Here is a 23,022-nt window from a genome sequence, read left to right on the forward strand (position 1 = left end):
TGGGTTGATGGGAAAGGGATTATGTCAAATGCACAATATGGCTTCAGGGCAAACAGGAGTACACTGGATCAGTGTCTTAACCTTGAACTCCTTATAAATAAGTGCTCGATTGCCAGGAGGGGGTCTCTGTACATGGCATTTATGGACCTCTCCTCAGCCTTCGACCTTGTTAACAGGGCGAAGCTGTGGGGGGTCCTCTTGGACATGGGCTTTGATCCCCCATTGGTTACCTACATAGCCGAACTTCACCGCGACCCTTCGGCCTCGGTTAGAGTCACCAAGGAGGGGAGGTGCACCTGTCACTTTAAATCAGAGAGGGGGGTTAGGCAGGGATGTATCCTAGCTCCCCTTCTCTTCACACTTTATATTAACGCCCTTGAGCCAGCTTTGGCGGATGCATCCTTGGATATCCGGCGTGCAGGAGAGACAAAGATTCCGGTCCTCCTGTACGCGGATGACGCCGTTCTTTTGGCACGTTCTGGGGTGGCCCTTAGCCGACTATTGGACTCTTTTGGTAATTTTATGGCCTCCCTAGACCTGAAAATTAACACTCAGAAATCGCAGATTATGATCACTGGAGTTGCAGGTAGGAAAAAGAAAACTAAAACTTTTTTCTGTACTGGGCAGGAGATAAAGAGAGTCCCATCCTTTCCATGCTTAGGGGTCTTATTTGATGATAGAGGAACTTGGGGCCCCCCACAACTTTCAAAAAGTAATGCTGTAGCAAGAGCGGCTGCAGCTTTGCTTGGATTTACAAAAAGGCTGGGAGCACGCCCCATGGAGGCTATTATAAAAGTATATAAAGCAAAATGTTTGTCTATAGCCTATTATGGCTCCGCCATCTGGGGTCACGTGAACCACGACAAGATTCAAAAGGTGGAAAATAAATTTCTGAGATTGTTGCTTTCTGTTCCTCATTCCACCCCTATATACTCACTACACGCGGAACTGGGCTTGGGATACATAACAGATGCATTAAAGCTAGCCCCAGTCACTTGCTGGCTAAAAACCTGGCTCAATAAGGAGATATCATTAAATCATATAATCCTTAAAGACTGTTTAGCCCTGGATAGAGCCTTAAATATCCCTTGGGTGAGATATGTTAAGTTACAACTTACACAAGCGGGTCGTCCTGAGCTTTTTTTCTCCCCAGAACGTATTACAAAAGTGGATGTTAATACAGTAAAAAGTACCCTGGCTAATATGTATATATCAGAAAGGGAAGAAACTGAACTAAAGAAGCCACTTGTCAGAAAGAACTATATGCTAATGACTGTCCCGGGCATTGAACCATATCTTATTTTAGTAACCAGACCACATCATCGATTTCTTTTAATCAGATTTCGTTTTAACCTTATTCACCTAATGCTTGGTCATTATCAAAATTGGGATACACCAGAGAATGCAAAACCCTGTGACTGTGATAATTTTTCTCTTCAGGACACGTTACATTTTATTATGTTCTGTGATCACTATACCACGATTAGGAAAAAATATTTGCTAACAATTATGCGCGAGGCAGGCTTTGTACAGGTCAGGCCAGCACTCATGTTCTTGCAACTCTTACCCACTGCAAGAGTAACATTTCACGTAGCAAATTATTTAGTCGCAGGAGTCCGCATCAATAAGAATCGCCTAAACTCAAAGTCTATACCAACTACCACCTGATCATTTTTGAGTTTGAGTTTAAAATATTTCTTAAGCGCGCGTACACCTGGCGGTTTCATGGCGCTATAAAGTACTGAAAACCTGAGGGGCATGAAGAACGGGAAAATGAGGGAAGGAGTTTATGGGGAGAAGGCTTGTGTGAAAAGAAAGGTTTTCAGTGCCTTACGAAAAAGGGTGTATTGGGCACAAGATCTGAGATGAGCCGGGAGAGAGTTCCAAAATACCGGTGCGAGTGTAGAGAATTTGTCACCTCCCCATTTTTTTCGTTTAAAACGAGGAACTACGAGCAATTGTTGGACAGATGAGCGTAGCTCCCTGGCCGGGACATAAGGTTGGATTTCTGAGGAGATGAAGGCTGGGGCTGAGCCGGACCGGGCATTGAAAGTGATACAGCCCAGTTTAAACAGGGCTCGTTCACGGATGGGGAGCCAGTGTAGGGACTTGAGGAGAGGAGTGACGAGGTGGAATTTGGAAAGGTTGAATACCAGGCGGGCCGCCTGGTTCTGGACTTGCTGGAGTCGTCGCACACTGTAGGCGGGCATGCTGCAATAAAGGGCATTGCCGTAATCCAGGCGGGAGATAAACATCGCCAGCACTATGAGTTTTAGGGCCGGGAAAGAAAAAACCGAGAGACCTAAAGGATGGTGCGGAGAGAGAGGAAGGACGAGGACACCACCGAGCTGACTTGGGAGTGAAGGGAGAGTTGGTCGTTCAATTTGAACCCGAGTGTTTTTAGCATATATGATGTTTTTATAACTTTTTATAACTTTTTATAACTTTTAGATACCTTCCATATGTATTAATTCTACGAAATATGGCTGTATGAATTTTTTACTTTTTTAAAATTTGTAACTAATAGATCAATGTACTGTGCTTGTAATGATGAAATGTATTATGTGTCCACCTTTTTTGATTTTTATTAATCGAATAAAGAAATTTGACTGACTGACTGACTGCTGGAGCAGAACCCCTGTGCCCCACGTCAACTTACCATTGCCAGGGCTTGTTTGCTCTGTACTCCAGAGATCGCCGGGCTACAAGAACCTCCAGACTCCAGCATCTCTTCCTGCCAAGATCTTCATCCTCACAGAATCCTCTGCACCATGGGCCTGCATCTTTGGTGAGCTGCTTGAGTTCCTCTTGTGATTCCTTTACCTTCGGCCTGCGGGTAATCTTGAGGGTCTTCTTTGGCTTCAGTAGGCTCCCCTGCTTCATCTGGGCCTGCTCTGACTCTCCAGCAATTTGTGAGTTCCTTGGATCTTGCTGGTTCCAACGTTGCTATTTCTTTGTTTACCACATATGTTGCTGCTGCCAAAGCTTGTTGGTGATCCCGCCGGACACCGACCCCCTGGTTCTCGACTTCCGACGCGGGATAGCTTGTGAACGGCTCCTGGTCATCCACAGCGTCTCCTGGTCCTCACAGCTGCAGCAACAAGGTCTTCCGTAATCAGTGGTCATTGCTCTTCTGTGGCTCCCGGTCAGATCTGAGTGGCAAAAGCTCTGTCGCATGTGCTTGCAGGTTCTTCTCTTCAAGAATCCATCCTTAGATCCCACTCTTTCACCTTTTTCGCCAGCTACTTCTTTCCTGAAGTTCTCCAGTGTGGTCTACGGCGCACCTATGCACACGGCTTCCCTGGTGTAGGTATCCTTGATCCAGGGGTATCCATGGGTGGGGTGACTTTCCAACCTTCTGTCTTCCAATGGGTTTCTTCAGGGTCCACTGGGAAAGGTCCTTCTTCTTAAAAACTGAAACTTCTACTGTCCCATTGATTTGCATTGAGTATGCAGCTGTGTTTCCACTCTGCACACAGCCTCTGTGGGGTTCCAGGGTACTTATCTCGGGTGCTTTTTGTGTGTCTCCAACTCTTCTGAGTCTTCTGGTCCCAGCAACCAACACAACAATAAATAAAAGGATATTCCACTAGTTAAGAACATATCACTAGTTCTGTCATTATTGGTGTAACCTGTGGGCCACCTCAGGGCACTGGGATCCTGCTAACCAGGACCCCAGAGGCAGTTCTCTCTCCTGTAAATTCTCTGGTAAGTACATTGTACACCCCACAATTGGCATTCTGGGTACCAATATAAGTCTATAGTATATGGTACCGAGGTCCCCAGGGAATTGATACTTCAGAGGTCTCCTCTGGGCTGCAACATCTATTATGCCACCCATGGGAGCCCATGCAAACGGTGTCTGCAGAGCTGCCATTGCATTCTGTGTGCCTGCACCTTTCACTTTGGATATAATGTTTCCCTTACATCTCGGTCACTGCTCTTTAAACCTATAAGTTACCCCTAAGGTAGGCCCTTCAGTCCAGGGTACATGGTTCCCAGTGTGTGGGCACCCCTGCACAAGCACAGGTACTTCTACAAACCCCGGACTCTATTCTCTGGGCTTTGTAAGTGTGGGACAGTCATTATAAGGTATATAGTGCAAACTGGCAAGTTGAAATGTCCTACTACGTAATGGGTGCCCCGAACCTGGTCATGTTTGGTAACAAACATGTTGGAATCATGCAACTACACGGAATCCAGTGTTAGTTGTATGATACCAAATCCTGGGGGCTCCTTCGAAGACCCCCAATACCTACCTGTGTAGCCTTAGAAGGTCTGCCTGTCAGCTTGCGCTGCTGCCGACCCTAGACAATGTTCTGTCCCCCCCGACTGATGAGCTTAACTCGGGCAGGGGAAGCCGAACAAAGGATTTCCTGCAAAGGAGAGGTGTGACCACCTCTCCTTTAGAATTAGGTAGGGTGGGGATGCTTGAGAGTGCCACCAGACTACACTGAAGGGCACATTTGGTGCCCTCCTTGCATAAACCAGTTTAGCCCAGTTCAGGAGCCCTTGGCTCCCGCTCTGGTGTGAAATTACACAAAGGCCAGGGGAGTGTCCACTGCCCTGTTCAGCTCCTCCCTAGGGAGGTGCCTAGAGCTCCTCCAATTGACCACTTGATTCTGTCAGATTGAATCTTGGCCCCTGACAGCATCTGACTGGCTAAACCAGCTGAGTAGCATCCGTGACTCACTCTGATAGGCGGGTCATCACAGAAGAGGTCCTTCCCCCTTTTAGGGTTACTTAAGGGCTCCCTTGAGGGTAGGCCCTTAGATTAGTCCCAACAACAACTTTAGGATCCAACTGACTGCTGTCTTAAGATTGTTCATAGACTCTTCTGCTGGGGGACACTGGAACTCTGCTTTTCTTCACGCCATGATCTACAACTTGACTTTTTTCATAGGGAAGATTCCTGCTGCATCTTCGTCCCTGTGCTTCTTCAAGTTCTGCAACTCAATGCCCATGCATCACCAAGGTCTCAGCATGCATCCAAGCCAAAAGGAATCTCTCTTGAAGTGAAGGAGTCACTTCCCTACATCCACAGGCACCTCTAAGACGATGACAGGTTTGCTGATCCTGCTGTCCCTCGGACATTGCCCGGCTCTGCATCAACACAGGTGGTGGTTTGTTGGCTCTCCAGAGGCCTGACCAGTCTTGGGCGACTGTAAACCCACCACGTCTGTCTGCCGCTGCCAAGGCGTGTTGGGTCTCTCAATAAAAGATCTTCAAGCGTCAAAAAGCCCCAGCCACCAGCATTGCAAGCTCCAAGAATAATGTCCTGCCTGCATACTCTGCATCGTGGGCTTTCATCCCCTGTGTGCTGTTGAGGCTTCCCTGTGCCTGCTGCCAGAGGGTCCTCGAGGGGGCTCCATCGATTCCTGATGGCTCTCCAACATGCTGAGGGCCAGATCTCACTTTCCCTTGCTGGGTTAGTCCCACAGACCTTGCTGGTCTGCAACACAGCAACTTCTTCCGTGAACTGTTGTTTGCATTTGTCAAGCTTGTTGTTGGTCCTGTCGGCCTCTGACCTTTCTGAACTCGTCGACCGGTGTGGGGCAGCTTGTGGATGGCTCCTGTGCTCTTGCATCATCACCTAGGCTCCACAGATGCTGCTACAACCTCCCCGTGCTACGTCAAAAAACCTCCAACAAGGGCTGGTATTGTGTTCCTGTGCCTCCTGGTCACCTCCGGGTGGTTTGGACTCTGTTCCCTTTGCTTTCAGGTTCTTCTTGTCTGGATTACACGTCTTGGTTCCTCTGGCCTGGTTCACGAGACTCTGTAGCTGCTGGCTGCTGATCTTCCACGACCCTCCATTGGCGTCTACGGGCGGTTCTGACACAACTTCATCCCTTTGCACCTGGGCTCCCTGGTGAAGGTAACCTGGTTCCTGGGGTATCCATGGGTGGGGTGGCTCTCCAACCTTCCTTGATCCAAGTGGTTCCTTGGGGGTCCTTCGGGAATGGTCCTAGAACTGTAAATATCCAACCGCAACTTACCCTGTGTGAGCCTATGGACGTTTGACCCGGTGTAACCACTCTGGATTTGGGCACCTTGGGGTACCTGGCTATTTACCTTGGGTCGTTCCGTGCTTACCCTGGGGTTCTCCATCCTTGGTTTCTAGTCCCATTTTGGTACTTACCTCACATTCCACTAATTTGGTATATGGTTTGGCCCCCTCGGTAGGGCCCTATGTGTTTTTCTATGCTACTTACCTATTTCTGAAGTATTTCTTGTGTGTAGTTGATATCTCTGGGCAGGAGATATTCCAAGTTAGTGTCTAGTGTGTGCTAATAAATATAAAGTATTTTATACTCATCTGGTGTGGTTCTTTCATGTTTGAAAAGCTTACTGACTGACTATAGTGGTAAATGCACTTACTTTACACCCTCCTAAATAAGCCTTAGCTGCTCTCCACATCTACCCCTTGAGAGCCTTGGTTTTCAGGGACCTAAATACTATCTATCCCTAAGGGTTGCCTGGACTCAGTGCACAGTGCCTAACCATAACTGGGCAGTAAATACTGAGCCAGCCTCAAACATCGGCTACCTGAGCAAATACTGTAGCCTCACCCTCGTCATCGGTTCTTGGGGAACTGGGGCTCCCTTCCTCACCCCCACCTGCTGTATCACGGTCTAGGAACATCATAAATCTCCCTGCTACTCGTGTATGTTTGTCTGAACCAGTGGGAGTACGTGTTCTCCATGCTGCTAGGGTTCTATGTGCCAGACACGTTGGACGGGGGGGTTGAGCTTCTGGGGGCTTTTTCAAGGGACTTGGGTTGCGCTGGAATTGTCTTGGCATGCTGGCCTGTTAGACTCTTGTGCTTGGACCTAACCATTTGTCGTTCAGTGGGGAGCCCGCAGGCTCCTATTAATGGTGGATTGGAATGTCCTAATGCGGGGATATGGCGTGAGCACCTCCATACCTGCATATGGTGGGGGAGGTGCTGAGGCTTTGCTTGATATCTGTGGTGTAGGATTATCGATCTGGGCCTCCTCGAAGATGGATCATAGCTATAATAATGCCTCTCTCTTTCTTTCTTTTGACCTGTGTATTTGGTTTGTATGTGTGTTCTCATATGTTCAATTGCATTAGAGTCAAAAGTTCCCTCCTTTGGCCAAGAACATGGGTGTGCCTTCATATGTGTGTGCCATTCTTGGCAAAACTTAAGTTTTTTAGCCGGTGTGGGGAACCTGGTTTGGATGTGTTTTAATGGGGAATCCATGTTAAGTCTGGTAGTTTTAGTGGACAAAGTACACCCTAGCTCCATTTAGGGGACTCTGGTTTTTAATCTAATCGTGGGGAAAAATACATGTGGTGTACTTCTTGTAATTACGTTCTATGAGCTCTGTGCTATCTACAGATGCATCAAACAATTAAATGTGAACATTCCATCAACACAAATAACAATGCATGTGATGGGTTGAAACATAGGTAAAAAATTAAATTATCAACAAAAACTGTATCTGAACAATATTGACTTTTGACTTCCAATACAGTTTGTAAGAGCAAGCAGCACCCTCATATAAAACATTGAGTCATCAATGAAAAAAATGAAAAAAAACACAACTTGTAGGACAATCTTTGATCAACTTTTGCAGAAAATACAGTTTGCAATAATTAACAGCACCATAACATCACATATACATTACATCAAGCTCCACAAAAATTGACAGAGAAAAATATCATCGCTTTGTCAAAAATCTTCGCTTCTAGCATATACAATCCTGTGACCAGAGGAAGTTCTGCTAGGTACACAGAACTTAGAGAGCCTGATAGTCTGCCAATATTGGCTCTGGGACAAAGGTCATAGTAGTAGTTCACAGAAAAAAGAGAATAACTTGAAAACCACAGGCCCCTTTGGTCCACACATGTTACACCTAGTTTCCCAGGTCCAATTTTTTTGCCCGAATTATCCTAATCGCACCCTGTATCACACCCAGTGGGCAAGAGTGCCATTTGATCCCGCCCAGTGGCACCAGCGACCAACACTTCTCACACCTCTCAGATACCAACTGAGTTAAGAAAACAGTGACACTGAGAAACATTTGTAGACTAAAAATAAGACTGAGGTGCCAACTCCACCCAATCAGGATAGATTCATCACAAAAATAATGCTCTGAGAGCCCTAAAGGGCTATATAATAAATATTTACCTTTTCTAGGTGACCTGCAGGATCAGCTCCAAGGCCGCCATACGACTACTCAGCTAGGAGATACAAAAATAGGTAATATGCCAGATTCTGTCAGTGGCAGGGCGCTCAGGTTATCTTTTTATGTTTCTCCATAGTTTGCCATACGCCAAATGCTTTACTAAGGTACTTATGTAGTCTCTTACCTTCTGTGAAGGCTGCATCAGGACGCACCTCCGCCCTGAGGACTTAGCAGAACTTCCAATCAATTGCGGTGTCTGTTCACCTTCCTTGATACACAAATGTGAATCCATCCAGGAGGAGTCTCCTTTCTTTGGCTGCAGTCGGGTTCGAGATACCAATTAGCTACGATGATGAGGGGTGTTACCCCGAAACCAGTCCCAAGATGCTTGTTTCCAGTCCACGGAAGACCTGGCCTGGCAGTTCGGGCTGGGCTGTTCCCATGAGGCACAGGGTCAAGACTGATTTGCATATAGCTGGGTCTGAACTGGGGTGGCGAAGTGAGCTAAAGAACGATGATGGATTCAACCCAGCTCTGTGACTGGCGGTGTCTGAAAAGTTTCAGCGCTCTGTCCAACATCTCCTTGTATTTGCTTTGTTTGCCCTAAGTTGCAGGGTATGCCCAGACGTGGGTCCCTTGCTCACTTTGCCACTGGATTCAAGCTAGTCTGGCTGATGAGGGGTGTTACCCCGAAACCAGTCCCAGGATGCTTGTTTCCAGTCCACGGAAGACCTGGCTTGGCTGTTTGGGCTGGACTGTTTCCATGAGGCACAGGGTTTAAGACTGATTTGCATATAGCTGGGTCTGAACTGGGGTGGCAAAGCGAGCAAAAGAAAGATGATGGATTCAACCCAGATCTGTGACTGAGGGTGTGTCTGAAAAATGTCAGCACTCCGTCCATCATCTCCTTGTGTTTAAAATGTTGTTTGAACATGAAATACCTTGAAGAAACAAGAGACAAGAGGCGTCTGGCAAAATAGGAACAGCTTGTTTAATGAAACATTGCTGCCAGGAGAATACAGGCATAGGGTCTGAGCACTAGCTCCACTTACAGTCAATCTGAGAAGGGTTTATAAACAATTCATTGAACGTCAAACAGTTATGGCGATCATTATTTGGTAAGGAATGTGGACCGCTGCCTTTGGAGTTGTTAATTAATGTACTTAATGGGTAATCCAGGTGGGCCTCAACCTTGTGTGGACATAATACAGCCAGTGGGTAATGTGTCCAGGTGTCTGGCATGGGGAGCACGTGATCACTACGAGTACTGTGTGTGCTGTGTCCTGATTGGCTATATGTTTCTAAGTTTTGTGGCATCTGAGTTTATGGTGTTTAGGGAGCACGCTTACCCCTCCAGTCATGTGTACTTTATTAGGGATAATCTTCCTGGACCATTATGGTGTGGCTGCGCCTATCTGTGGGATTGATTTTGGATTTCATGTTCATGCATTTGTCTGCTAACCATGTGCCTCACATATGTGACCTGTCAATTTGTGACCTCATGTCTAGGTCTCAGAGCCTGCCTGACTACGTATTTCTGAATTGGAGATAGATGTGGATTACACAATAGGCAAATTCGTTAATAAAGATGCAATTTCCTTTTTATAGATAAATGTATTGTTCTTCATATTGACATCAACTTTCTCAATATTAACAATGGTGAAGAGCTTGAGTGGACAATTGTGCAGTCGCTCAAAGAGAGTGCACATAAGGAAGGTGAGGACAAGATTGAGATCCCACTGGGGCATATCAAAGTGAGTGGGAGGGAACATATATTACAAACTTTTCAAAAACCTATGAACAATAGGGCATTGGAAAACGGAAGGTTGGTCAGGCAAATGAAGAAAAGCAAATATTGTAGATAGATATCCCATATCAGTGCCCAGAGCAGACCCGTGCTGGGCAAGGGAAAGAACACACAGGAGCACCTGAGAAAGGGGAGCAGAAAAGGAATCAATGTGTCTTTCGAATCATCATGCCACAAATTTAGCCCAGCGGCAGGCGTAAACAGTCTTGGTAGAGGGATGCCCGGCTGCCTAAATAACATTATAGATTTCGGGCAGAAGGTTGAAAGCGCCAACTGTCACCTCTCAATCTCCACACAATAAGGTGGAGCGTTGACAGGTTCGGGTAGAGAAACCTCTCCTATTGCTGCGTCAGAAGATCCTCTTGAAGGGGCAGCCTGATCAGAGGACAGATGCCCATGCTCAACAGCTCGAAATACCAGACTCTCCGTGCCCAATCCAAAGCCACAAGGATGACTTGGGCCTAAGGGTTCATGATCTTTTTGAGAACTGTGGACAGAATGGCGTACAGGAAGCCTGACCTTTAATCAAAACGAAAAGTGTCTCCAATCAAGAGCCACCTTGGAAACTCCAGGATGCAAAACTACTGACATTGCACATTCTCAGCAGTGGTGAATAGATCTAACACAGGCTCTGCCCACTGCTCAAAAAGAACTTGCCGGCGTGGTACTGCAGTAAAAGCATGCAGGAGGTCTGAACTCCACTAGGGATGAAAAACGTCTGCTAGTGAGAGCTACTTATGAGCTCCAGTGCCCAGAACTGCTGACATTGTGCAGTATCTGCAGTGGCAAACAGATCTAACCCAGGTTCTCTTCACTGCTGAAAGAGATTTTGCACCACCTCCGGATGGAGAAGCCATATGTGATCTGCTAGGCACCTTTGGTTGAGTTTATCCACTCTGACTTTCAGAGATGGTGAACCACCAGGGAAATGTAGTGCTGGGTCAGCCAAGTCCAGAGATACAGGGCCTCTTCACAAATGGTCCACGGACCCACCCCGCCCTGCTTGTTTCAGTACCACAAGGCGGTCGTGTTGTCCGTGAACACTTGCACTAGCCTTCACTGAATGGAGCGTAGAAAGGATTTTAATGCCATTTGGATCGCTTGGAGCTCCAACAGGTTTATAAGGAGTCCGAATTTCGCCAGAGATCAGAGACCTCGGATCCCCACCTCTACCAGTTGGCCACCCCATCATTACTGTCAGATCTGGTTTGATGCTGACCCAATCCCGGTTTGTAAGCCACCATTGTAGGTCCTTTGGAATTCCCTCTGAGATCTGGATAATGTCAGAGAGATTCCCCTGATGCTACGCCCACTGGAACTTCAGATCTCACTATAGAGCCTGCATACGCCAATGGCTTGTGTCAAAAGCCAGATGCAGGAGGCCATGAGGCCCAGCAGCCACAGTCAGGCTCACCGAAATCCAGGACAGAGGTTGAAACATTGGTATCATAGATCAAATATCCTGGACTCACTGTTTGGGAAGATAAGCTCGGAACTACACCGTGCCCATAACAGCTCTGATGAGAGGGAGCATCTGAGAGGGAGTCAGGTGCAACTTCGGCACATTGATAGGGAACCCCAACGAATGCAGGAGGTCCACCGTAGTCTGAAAGTGGGAGACAACAGCCTGGGGCAAGCCCGCCTTCAACAGTCAGTCGTCAAGATAGGGGAAGACTAGCACAGCTGATCTCTGCAGATGAATTGCAATCAGACATCTCCTTGGTGAACACTCAAGAGGCGCTGGTGAGGCCAAAAGGGAGCACAGGAAACTGAAAATGCTCATGGTCCACTGTGAAATGAAGGTAATGTCTGTGGGCAGGCAAAATGGGAATGGGAAAGTAGGCGTCCTGCAAGTCCAACACTACCATCCAGTCTTCAAGATCCAGGGCAGACAGGACATGAACCAGAGTGAGCATCTTGAATTTCACCTTCTTGAGGAAGAAATTGAGAGAGCTTAGGTCGAGGATCGGAGAAGGCCTCTGTCCTTCTTGGGCACCAGAAACTAGCGTGAATAGCAACCACTACCTACTTCTGGCACTAACACTCTATGGCTCCTTTGACCAAAAGATCCATCACTTCCTGGCAGAGAAGAGATAGGTGGTCCTTCGTCAGCCTGCTGTAAGTTGGTGACATGGAGGGAGGGGTAGTCTTGAAGGGGAAAGTGTAGTCCCTTCGAAAACCTGCAAAACCCACTGTTTGATGTTATGGACTGCCAGCTAGGCAGTGATGGTGAATCATTTTACTGACTGAGTGCCCATGATAAGTGGGCAGACGAGGAGAGTTTGGAGGCTGCAGCTGCAGGAGGGTTGGTGTACTGACCCAACCTCTGGCCAACCGACCCACAGGGCTGGTAGGAACCACAACCACACAGAGGCATTAAAGCATGTGCGCCACAGTGGCTGGGTGGGTAAAGAAGCAGTTGCCCGCTCCTTCAGTGGCCACGAAAGGCGGGAAAGGCGGATTGAGGGTGGCGAGGGGCCATCGAAAGGCCCAAAGTCTGGCAGTTGCCCTTCTTTCCTTAAAGCGCTCCAGCGCCAAATCCGCCTTGTCTCAAAAGTGACGGGAGACATCAAAAAGCATGCCCATGGATGAGCTCTGGACATACCCAGAAAAAACAGTTTTCCTTAGCAATGCATGCTGTCGCAGGGCCACTGTCTATGAAACCGCTCTGCGTAGTGAATTGGTGGTGTCAAGTCCACAACAGATGGTGAACTTCGTCACATCCCTCCTATCGGCAATAGCCTGGGAGAGCATGGCTCGGGCTCCTGCGCAACCTTATCCACACCACATGGAAATAGTGTCCGAAAAGACATGCAGTGTTCACAGTCCGCAGTGTCAGGCTGGCGGAAGAAAACATCTTCCTTCCAAGTTTGTCCATCCTCTTGGATTTCCTGTCCTGGTGTGTGGTAGGGAAAGCACCAGGATTTACGTGAGACGTGGAGGCTTAAGCCCCTTGCATCAGGACGCAGGCGGCGGGCAATCGTCCTGTTCATCGCAGCCCCCATGTTGGGCTTGGACCATGTCCCAAGCAGGACATCAGTAAGTGCCTCATTGAAAGGGAGAAGCGGTTTTGATGGGGGCACTCCCGGCTGAAGCACTTCCATTGAGCCATTAGTCTTGACTGCCACCGAGCACAAGATAAGGTCCAGTACCTCAGCTGCCCACCACATCATCATTGCAAATGAAGCTCCCACCTCACTAGCCATGGTAGGGGGGGAAAGCATGCCAGTATCTGGAGAAGTATCTAGTCCACTGGCTTCACCCAGATCCTTAACCCAGTCAAGTTGTTCTTCACAAGGCTGGTATTCTTCAGGGTCCAGTAACCCCTCCCAATCCTCCCTGAGTCCTAGCCCATAATAATATGGCTCAGGCCCAGAAGGCATGGTTCCAATTGGCACCGGATGACGCCCCTCCAGCTCCGTGTCAGAGTCAGAATGTGAAAGGGGATGGCACCACTGGGTGGTGCCGGGAGCATCGGCATCGGGTTCGGCATTGGAGAAGGTCGAGGTGGCACAACTGGCCCTGATCCAGCTCCATCTATATATTCTTGGGGCCTGACTGGTGCCAGAGGCGCGGGCGTGGGACCAGTAAGGGCCCCTTCCAAACCCACGGGACCCAAGAGCGCACTAGAGTAAATGTGCCACCCAATGATGAGGTGCATCCCCTTATAAAATTCTCTTAATTGGGCTGGGGTCGCTACAGCTCCCAAAAACTCAGGGAGGCGCAGAGCCGACCCAAACACTGGCCTAATCGCACTCCCTTGACTAGTTGGCCGATGGACAAGGTGAAGTCGAAGCATGCTTTTACTTCTTCTTCATCTTGTGGGACTTGGACTTACCTGAATGGCTCGACGACTTCGAATGAGACGACCTCGGGCTCTGTGACCGCTTCCTGGGTCTTCCTCTCAACCGGGACTGTGAACATTGTGGCGTCGCACGTCGAGCTGCCATAAGCTTGAGGGATCGGTCCCCCAAGGCATTCGGGTGCATGACATGGCATTCGGGGCAGGCCTCCGGGTCGTGGTCCCTCTCGAGGCACACTAAGTGCGGGTCTGGCACTGACATTTGTAACATTTGGCCCTCTAGCTTTCAAAATTGTGCAACGTATTATGGAAGTCGAGCTTACATGCTTCAGTCACCAAGGTCAAATTTCTTACTATCTTTTACGCCTCACCGCTTTTAAAAGTCACCAGCTACCACTGACTTCATGGCCAACCTCCAAAGATCTCTGATGTTGACAACGCCATCGAGCCAGAATACGGCAGTGAGCAGGCTCCAATTATGTCAGTCGCTGAAGCTGGAATTGTCCATGTCAATAGAGTCTGATTCCTATGTTTAGAGCTGAAGTGCTTTTTATGCCTACTTCTATCCCTGGATTTCCTCCATGGGGAATCCTTTGGGACAGCGAACTCAGGTTCTGTTAAATGGCCACCTACACTAGCCACTTTATGGCACTCCTGAATATCTCACAGCTTCTGCCACTTGAGCCCCCCCTCCACCAAGATAATTGAGGTGAATGCCCTCACTGTCCTTCGGGGTCCTCTGGGAGATTTTTGGCAAAAGGGACATTCTTCCATAGCATGGTCATTGAAAAGACAGACCACACAACAGGCAAGTGAGCCATTCACCATCCTTTTTCTTCAGCAACTGCAACACCTGATGTAGATAAGCAACCAGAAAAACAAAATTCCTGTCAGGAATTTCTTAAAGCATCAAAAGAAATCAAGTGAAACCTTACAAGAGAAGATAAAATAGATTTTTTGTTAAAAAAGAAAGCTTTATATACTCCCCAATAAGATCTGGGATCCTCTCATCACACTCTGGAAAAAAGAACTGCTGTCTACAGAAAATGTCAGTACATGGTATGATGGGATAGGAAACGTTCCTGGACTCTTAAAGGGATAGTCTCTTTTTAGTCATGTTTTTCAGATAAGTCTAGGTGCAGCAAGTGTGGTTTATGCTGTGAAGGTGTTTCTCTTCCTTATAAATAGTCTTTTCTCCTCTTCTAATATTTTTTCATAAAATGGAGTGGAAAAACATTTGAAATTGGTATACTTTCCTCGTGATTTGCTGAAGGTTATATGTTAATCGTAGCACTTTGTGTCCTATTAAATTCACCTTTTACGCAATAGGTACATTTATATAAAAGTATATATGTCCTGGGCAAGTACAAATTAAAATGTTTATGACTATCAACAAAGATCCCATGATGTAGAAATAGTTTTTAAAAGCAATATTTCTTCAAAAAGTGTTTGCCCGAATCCAGCACCAAGGCAGAATGTTCTTAAATTCATGTATATTAACTAAGATTACATGAGATATAATGTAATCTTGCTCAGTCTTCCTAAAGATCTTTTTCAGAATAAATGCACACCTCAAATGTATTGACTAATTATGATTCTATTCTGCCTACAATAACATGTCACTGACATTACTTCAGGGAATGACCGAGGTCCTGTTATTCGGGGAGGCCCCACTACTGTGGTCGCCAGACTGGTGGCCATTAGACCTGGGCCCCGTCCCTAGTCCTAAGCAGACGGTGAAGAACATAGGGGTCCGGCTGGACCAAGGACTGTCCCTAAAGGAACACGTCAACCAAACAGCTGGTTCATGCTTTCGGTTAATCGGACTTTTGAGACGTGTGTTCCCTTTTCTGCCAGACACCTCCAGAAAAACCCATGTCCAGGCTCTAATACTTAGCCACCTGAATTACTGTAACGGACTCCTCATATCAGCGAATGACAGCTTGCTGAGCAGGCTTCAGGTTGCTCAAAACACCGCAGCAAGATTGGTCCTCAATGCCCGGCCAGAACTCCCTCCCGTCCTCTTTTGGAAAAACTTCATTGGTTGCCAATCCAACAACGGATTAAATTCAAAACTTGTTGTGTCATCCCCAAAAGCATTTTTGGCTCAGGCTCCCTGTATTTGGCTGAAAAGTTCATCTCATATAAACCTGTGGGAACCCTCCGTTCTAGCAATCAATTTCTGCTACAGGTCCCGCCAATTAGAAAGGCGAGACTGGGCGGCAGAGCCCTCTCGTTTCTGGGCCCCAGTCTCTGGAATAAACTACCTTTTAACCTGAGATGTTGCCCCAACTATCTAATGTTTAGGAAACTGCTGAAGACTTTCCTGTTTTAAATATTCTACCCCTCTTCAGCACACTCATGAGAAGTACTGTTTTTTATTCCGGTTGGGTGAACCAAGCGCAGAGATACTCCTCCGGGTGTCAAGTCTAGCGCTATATAAGCCTCTAAAATAAATAAATAAATGCCCTATTAAACTAGCTGAAAATGAGTGATTCTGTTGAGTGTATTACCTGGAATGTCAGCATGAATAAAGGCTGCAGCATACTTCGCTGGAGAATGCACCAACACACAAGCCATACACTGTGCACTGGCCACTTGCATGAGCTCATCCCTGGACAGCAAAATCTAGGAGAAAACAAGGAGGGGAAGTTCAAAAGTTCTGCTCCACGTTCCACATGAGTAGTTCAACAAAAGCCATGAAGAAAATTTCATTACCGTATTAAAATTCAAAAAGAAAATATATATTCCCATTCAAAGGTCAACTAAGAAATAAGATTGCAACTTTACATTTCAGAGGACAACTTGTTTTTAGAGTCTCCAGAATGCTCATCCTCAGAGAAACCACTTATGGCAATATAATAATGAGTCACGATGTAACATTGTGTGAATTATCGACTTACAGTCACAGGAGGTCTTTTGGCACTAATGTAATATAAGCCTATCAATTTCAGCTTTTCCTCATTTCTTAGACCAATAGGCAGCCGGTAGCAACACAGGTGACACGGTGCAGTTTTCAGAAAGCAGTTTTTGGTTTTACAAAAAGTTTGAAATTTGGAAAACCTTGCCTATGATAAGTTTTTGGAGGGTGATCTGCAATGTATGGACCAGTTAAACTCCACTATTTCGACTGATACATAGACATACATCATTAGTGCTTCAGGGTTCCCGCACGCAGCAGGGAATTATTATAACCTACGGGATTGCCAATGACAATCCGACAATGCAGAACATACTCTCCAAATAAAATACTGTATAGAGTGGAACCTATAAAAGCTAGATCAACCAACACCTGATATCTGTGCTATGATGAAGTGGGGCCTAAGGAGGGGAAAACAGGTGACGAAGAGGCATCTTTATTGTGCTGACCCAGGACTGTATAGTAGGGAGACGGCCAAACATGAATATGGAACTCCTCCTTGACTTTCAGAAGTCAGTAACCAGCTATCAACCTAGCATGGTAATTGGCACATATCCTCCACCTGTACTATTTTGTGTCCTCTACTCTTGTAGAGCACTCAGTTGCTTTGTAACTAAGTTGGCATATTTAAATACACATAGGGCCTCATGAACAAAGGGCTATTGTGGCTGAAAGATTGTGAATCACAAAAATACATAGTTTGCAACCACAAAACACTCTTTATAATATGTAAAATCTATGTATGAGTTTGAAAAGGGCTTTCGGTCTTGTAGAGGGGCTTTACAACCCTTAAACATCACAAATAGGAGGCGTGTGAAAGGGGCTACCCTTCCTAATTGGAAGCTGCAGTGCAATTTACAATTGTGGTAGCAACCCACTGGTCGAATACCATCACCTCAAAAGGGATGGTATCTGATTTGAAAACGGGAAGCTACCCAATGGACAACTTCCCCTTTGGGAATCATGTGGGCAGCCTCGGAGGGAGCTGGCAGCGGTCCATGCAAGCTCTCTCAGATATATTCCAAAACGGGAAGCATTTTTTAAAGCAGCACCTGTCCTTTTAATGGAGGCAGAGTACATTTAAAAGTATTGTTTCCCGTTTGGGAAAGCAAATACAAGATAGTGATCTGCTGTCCCCTGCAAGCCACCTTTTCTGAATTTGCAGCCATTCACAGAGGAAATACAGATTGGTGCCTGTCTAAGTATTATTAATTAGACAGGCAGTTTTGCAAGCCTCCTGCAAATGAGCAATTTCTGAAGCAGCCTGTCAGTCAGTATACAGGTCGTATCACAAATTGCATACCCTAACACAAACAAGTTGGTGGCGAATGTTACATCCTGGCTCACGAATGGGTCTTTGTACACAGAATTCATATTTACAGAGAAAGTAGTCTTTGATGTTGCAGAATGGGATCTTGAAAATGGGCGCTCATTTTATGTGGTCAGTTTTGTTGCTTTGTTAGATGCTATATTTTGGATCCGGCAGATGAGTAGAATGGCCAACATCTTGCATGAAGCCAAACGATGACAACCACGCTGGGAAGTTTTGGTACGGTGTCACTTCAATAGAATCACACTGAGGAAAGGGCTAGTTTAATTCTCTCCGCTTAATAAAGTTAAACTGACTACTTCGGCAGCAGTCACAGAAATGCCCATTGATAAACAATCACATGTCTAAGACTCACCTTCTTCAACACCAAAGGAAGAGCACTTTGTGCATGTAACAATTCTGTGTTCTCGGAATCCATCTCTGTTTCGGACATGCTCATTATCATTGATACAAAATGTTCCAAATTCAGCAACTGCTTCAAAAATCCTAAAATAATATGGTAAGCGCAAGATATTGCAACATGGTTACCAAAACAATACTTTTGCAAACTATTCATTATCCTGTTCATTAACTGTAAACTGGGCAACAATGGAACAATCAAGGCACACTTCATCTTTGGGACCTTGTCATATATCAATGAGGAGTTTTACAAAGGCTAAAATCACATGTCGTCCCTAAACTACGCCACTGCCTAAAGGATAGTACTGGTTAACATAGAGTGTAAGGTAGGCATTCTCCACAAAGCAACAATTATTCAGTCGGTATCAATATGGTTTCTTTTCATTAGTGTCAGTAAATTTGTAAAATGTATTAGAGGATGCATGTGATATTCTAGATCTTAATTGTTTTTTGGTCCATTTCAAACATCTATTGCAATGAAGAGATGACACGTTCCACCCACAGGAATTTTGAAGGCTGAATAATATTAAGGAAAGAAAACAAGTTACTTACCTGTAACTTTGGTTCCCCAGTATTGGTAACTTTCATAGATTCCCATGCTTTGTATCATTCCCCGTCGTCGGAATGGGAGTCTCGGTAACAAAAATACCATAGCTGTAGGTACAAAAGACAATGGAAAAAGGCCTAGGCCTCATTACCTTTTGTAGCATATCACCCTCTTTGTGTAAAAGAGACCAAACTTTTGGCCTCAGCCAATCAGAAGTGCCTCACCACTTAGAACCTTCCTGAAGGAACCTCAGAGCCTCAGATTTTCGTAGCCGTTGTGTACTGAGACACCATCTGTGCTGTAGGCTGAGCTTTCCTCGGGGAGGTGGGTCGGCGCATGGGAATCTATGAAAGTTACCAATACTGGGGAACCAAAGTTACAGGTAAGTAACTTGTTTTCTTACCCCAGTATTGGAACTTTCATAGATTCCCATGCTTTGTATCAGAGTAGCAAGCAGTAGCAAGATAATCACATTTTGCATCGTAAATAATAGCAGTAGACCACATGACATTAGATACAAAATGTGAAAAAATGGAAGGTGGGAAGATAGGAAAGCTCACCATTAGTGGAAGAGGTTCCTCAGGACAGCCTGTCCAACTACTGCATCCACCTGCTGCAGAGATTCCAAGCAGTAGTGCTTGGTAAAAGTGTGGACGCTGCTCCAGGTTGCAGCTCTGCAGATGTCCTTAATTTGCACCCCTGCGAAGAGTGCTGTGGAGGAAGCCACAGATCTTGTGGAATGCGCTCGTATCTTTCCAGTCAGAGGCTTACCAGCAGCCTTGTGACAATGTAATATAGCACTTGTGATCCACCTTGAAACACCCTGTTTGGAGAGTGGAAGGCCTTTACTTGGTCCCCCGAAGGCCACAAACAGTTGGGTAGATTTTCGAAAATCCTTAGTACGCTGTAAGTAAAACTTCAAGCATCGCTGTACATCCAGTGAATGCAAGGCTTTTTCCGCCGGTGTGGAAGGCTGAGGAAAAAACGTTTTCAGAATGACCGGTTCATTCAAATGGAAGTCCGAGGGGACCTTTGGCATGAACCTAGGATTAGTCCTCATGATGACAGTGTTCCTTTTGAATTGAAGGAAAGGTTCCTGAATGGTCAAGGCCTGTAACTCCCCTACACGCCGAGCCGACGTGAGAGCGAGGAGAAGAGCCAATTTCCACGAAAGGTATTTGATGTCAGAACGATGGACTGGTTCGAATGGGCCCTTCATGAGTTGAGAAAGGACCAGATTTAAATGCCACGTTGGTGGAGGTGGTCTCACCGGTGGATAGACCCTGAACAGACCTTTAAGAAACTGTTTGATTATCCTTGAAGACCATAATGAAGGTCCAGATTCCGTCCTCCTGAATCTTGACAAAGCAGCCAAATGGACTTTAATTGATGAGTGGGCCAGACCAGACTTGGCCAAGGACAGTAGGTATGGGAGGACCTGATGAGGTTTGGAATTGAATGGATCAATGTGTTGCTCTCGACACCAACAACAGAATCTTTTCCACTTAAGGCGGTAAGTTTTGTTAGTGGAAGGGGCCCTTGCTTTGGACAAAACCTCCCTAACTTCCTTAGACAATGGCAGGTTCATAAATTCTCGCTGCTCAGGAGCCATGCAGTCAGGTGTAACGACTGAGGGTCTGGATGTAGAATCTGTCCTTCGGACATCGTGAGAAGGTCCGGCAGAATTTGAAGAGGTACAGGAGGAGCGATCGACAGGAGATGGAGCTCCGTGAACCAGAACTGCCTCGGCCAAGCCGGGGCTATCAGGATCATCCTGCACGGTTCCATCTTGAATTTCTTGATTAGTCGTGGTATTAGAGGAATGGGAGGAAAAGCGTAGACAAATGTCTTCGACCAGGGTATCAAAAGGGCATTTCCCAGAGAATTTGGATGGGGAAGCCTGCTTGCGTAAGACCGGCATTTGTTGTTGGTCGGGGTGGCAAACAGGTCGATGTCCGGTTTTCCCCACCGGCTGAAGATGTGTTCCAAAATGTCTTGATTCAACTCCCATTCGTGGGTGACCGAGGATGACCTGCTCAGTTTGTCGGCGTTTTCGTTGAGGACGCCCGGCAAGTGTTCCGCCATCAGAGACATGTTGTGTCGGATAGCCCATTCCCAAATCTGCTGGGCTTCTTGTGACAATGGGCGCGATCTGGTCCCCCCTTCCTTGTTCACATAGTGCATGGCCGTGGTGTTGTCCGTCCTGATAAGCACTTGTGAACCCTCCAGGAGAGGAAGAAACGATTGCAGAGCCAGACGTATCGCCCTGAGTTCTAACAGGTTGATGTGGAGGCATTTCTCCTGGGGTGACCAATGACCACTGACATGAAGGTCCTGCAGCACTGCTCCCCAGCCTTCCAACGACGCATCCGTCGTTATCACTTGTGGAGACGGGTCGCTTGCGAAGGATAGGCCTTGGGACAAGTTGTCTAGGTCTGTCCACCATAGGGCCGCATTCTTCATTTCCGGAGTGATCGCCACTTTGTCGTCGAAGGAACCTTGGACTTGCCGCCATTGATTGTCCAGTTGTTCCTGCAAGGGACGCATCCTCAGTCTGCAATGGGGAACCAGCGGAATGCACGACGATATTACTCCCAGCAGAGACTTGTAGCGGCGAACTGAAAGAGACCTTTTTGATTGTAAGTCTTGGGCCATCGTCTGTAACTTGTGCCTCCTTTCCAGAGTGGGAAAAGCTCGTGAAAGCTTTGAGTCCAAGATGGCTCCCAGAAACCGGGCTCGTCTGGACGGGATCTGGCAAGATTTCTCGTCGTTTAGAGTGAGACCCAGGTTTCGGAATAAATTGGTACACGCTTGAACCGCCTGTAGCGCTGCCTCTCTGGACGGAGCCTTCAGCAGCCAGTCGTCCAGATAGGGGAAGACTTGAAACTTGTGCCTCCGCAGGAAAGCCGCTACTGGAGCCAACACTTTCGTGAATATCCTTGGGGCCGAGCGGAGTCCAAAGGGTAAAACTCTGAATTGGTAATGGCTCTTGGCTACTGTGAATCGCAGAAACCTTCTGTGTGCTGGGTGAATCGGAACATGAAAATAGGCATCTTCGAGATCGAGTGTGGCCATGTAATCTCCCGGGTTGATTAGTTTCAAGATGTCCTGGAGGGACACCATCCTGAAGGATAGAGAGATGAGATAGGTGTTTAGCCCCCTGAGGTCTAAAATGGGACGCCACTTGTCGAGCGTTTTCCTCACCAGGAAGAACCTGGAATAAAATCCCTGGTTTCTTTGGTTCGATGGAACTGGCTCTATCGCCCCTTTTCGGAGCATTTGTTGAACTTCGAGCCGAAGGAGACGCTGGTGTTTTGAAGGAGTGGCTGCCGGGGGCTTGGGTGGCGGAACTTGAGTGAACTCTAAGGTATGCCCTTTCCGAATGATGTTGAGCACCCAACGGTCCGATGTTATGAGGGACCAGTTGTGAAGGTATTTGTTGACCCTGCCTCCAACTGCTGATTTCCTGGAGGAGGGTCCAGTAGGAAGAGCCAGGAGGCCGCTATTGGTGCTTGGACGAATCTCGTCCTCGCGCACCTTGCTTTCCTTTATTGTAAGGCCTGGAGTAGTTGGTAGACTGGCCTTGCCGCTGTTGGTAAGATTGGCGGTGCTGTTGGGAACCGGATCCTGTGTTGGAATACCGTTAGTGTTGGAAGGATCCTCTATACGTACCACCCCTGCCTCTGGCTCCCTTGAAGGGGGACTTCCTGTACTGAAGTGTTCCTAAAGACCTAGCGGTCTCTGTGTCCTTTTTAATATCTTGAAGGGTGTCGTCAATAAGTTTGCCGAATAGAGCCTCACCATCAAAGGGAAGATCCAACACTTTGTTCTGGACCTCTGGTCGGAACCAAGTAGCTTTAAGCCACCCTTGGCGACGGAGCACTGCCGCTCCAGCTAGTGAACGAAATGCCGTAGTCGCAATATCCATTGCACAATCGATTATTTCCATCGACGTCGCTTCCCCCTCTTTCAAAACTTTCTTTGCCTCCGACATTGATTCAGGAGGTAACTGGTCAAGGTACGGAGAGACATCACACCAGAGTTGACGGTCGTACCTTCCCAGG

General features: G+C 46.9%; 1 protein-coding gene across 1 annotated transcript in view; it reads right to left on the reverse strand.

The window, feature by feature from the left end:
- The window catches only part of MEI1 (meiotic double-stranded break formation protein 1), a 3,731,473-nt gene that overhangs the window by 3,040,275 nt on the left and 668,176 nt on the right, over positions 1-23,022 (reverse strand). The window contains exons 7-8 of the mRNA XM_086963480.1: positions 18,368-18,498; positions 16,276-16,390 (exon numbers count right to left, since the gene is read on the reverse strand). Coding sequence (XP_086819606.1) covers positions 16,276-16,390; positions 18,368-18,498 — 246 coding nt within the window. The remainder of the gene's footprint in view (positions 1-16,275; positions 16,391-18,367; positions 18,499-23,022) is intronic.

Source organism: Lissotriton vulgaris, chromosome 1_1 (genome assembly GCF_964263255.1).
Source record: "Lissotriton vulgaris chromosome 1_1, aLisVul1.2, whole genome shotgun sequence".
NCBI lineage: Eukaryota > Metazoa > Chordata > Amphibia > Caudata > Salamandridae > Lissotriton > Lissotriton vulgaris.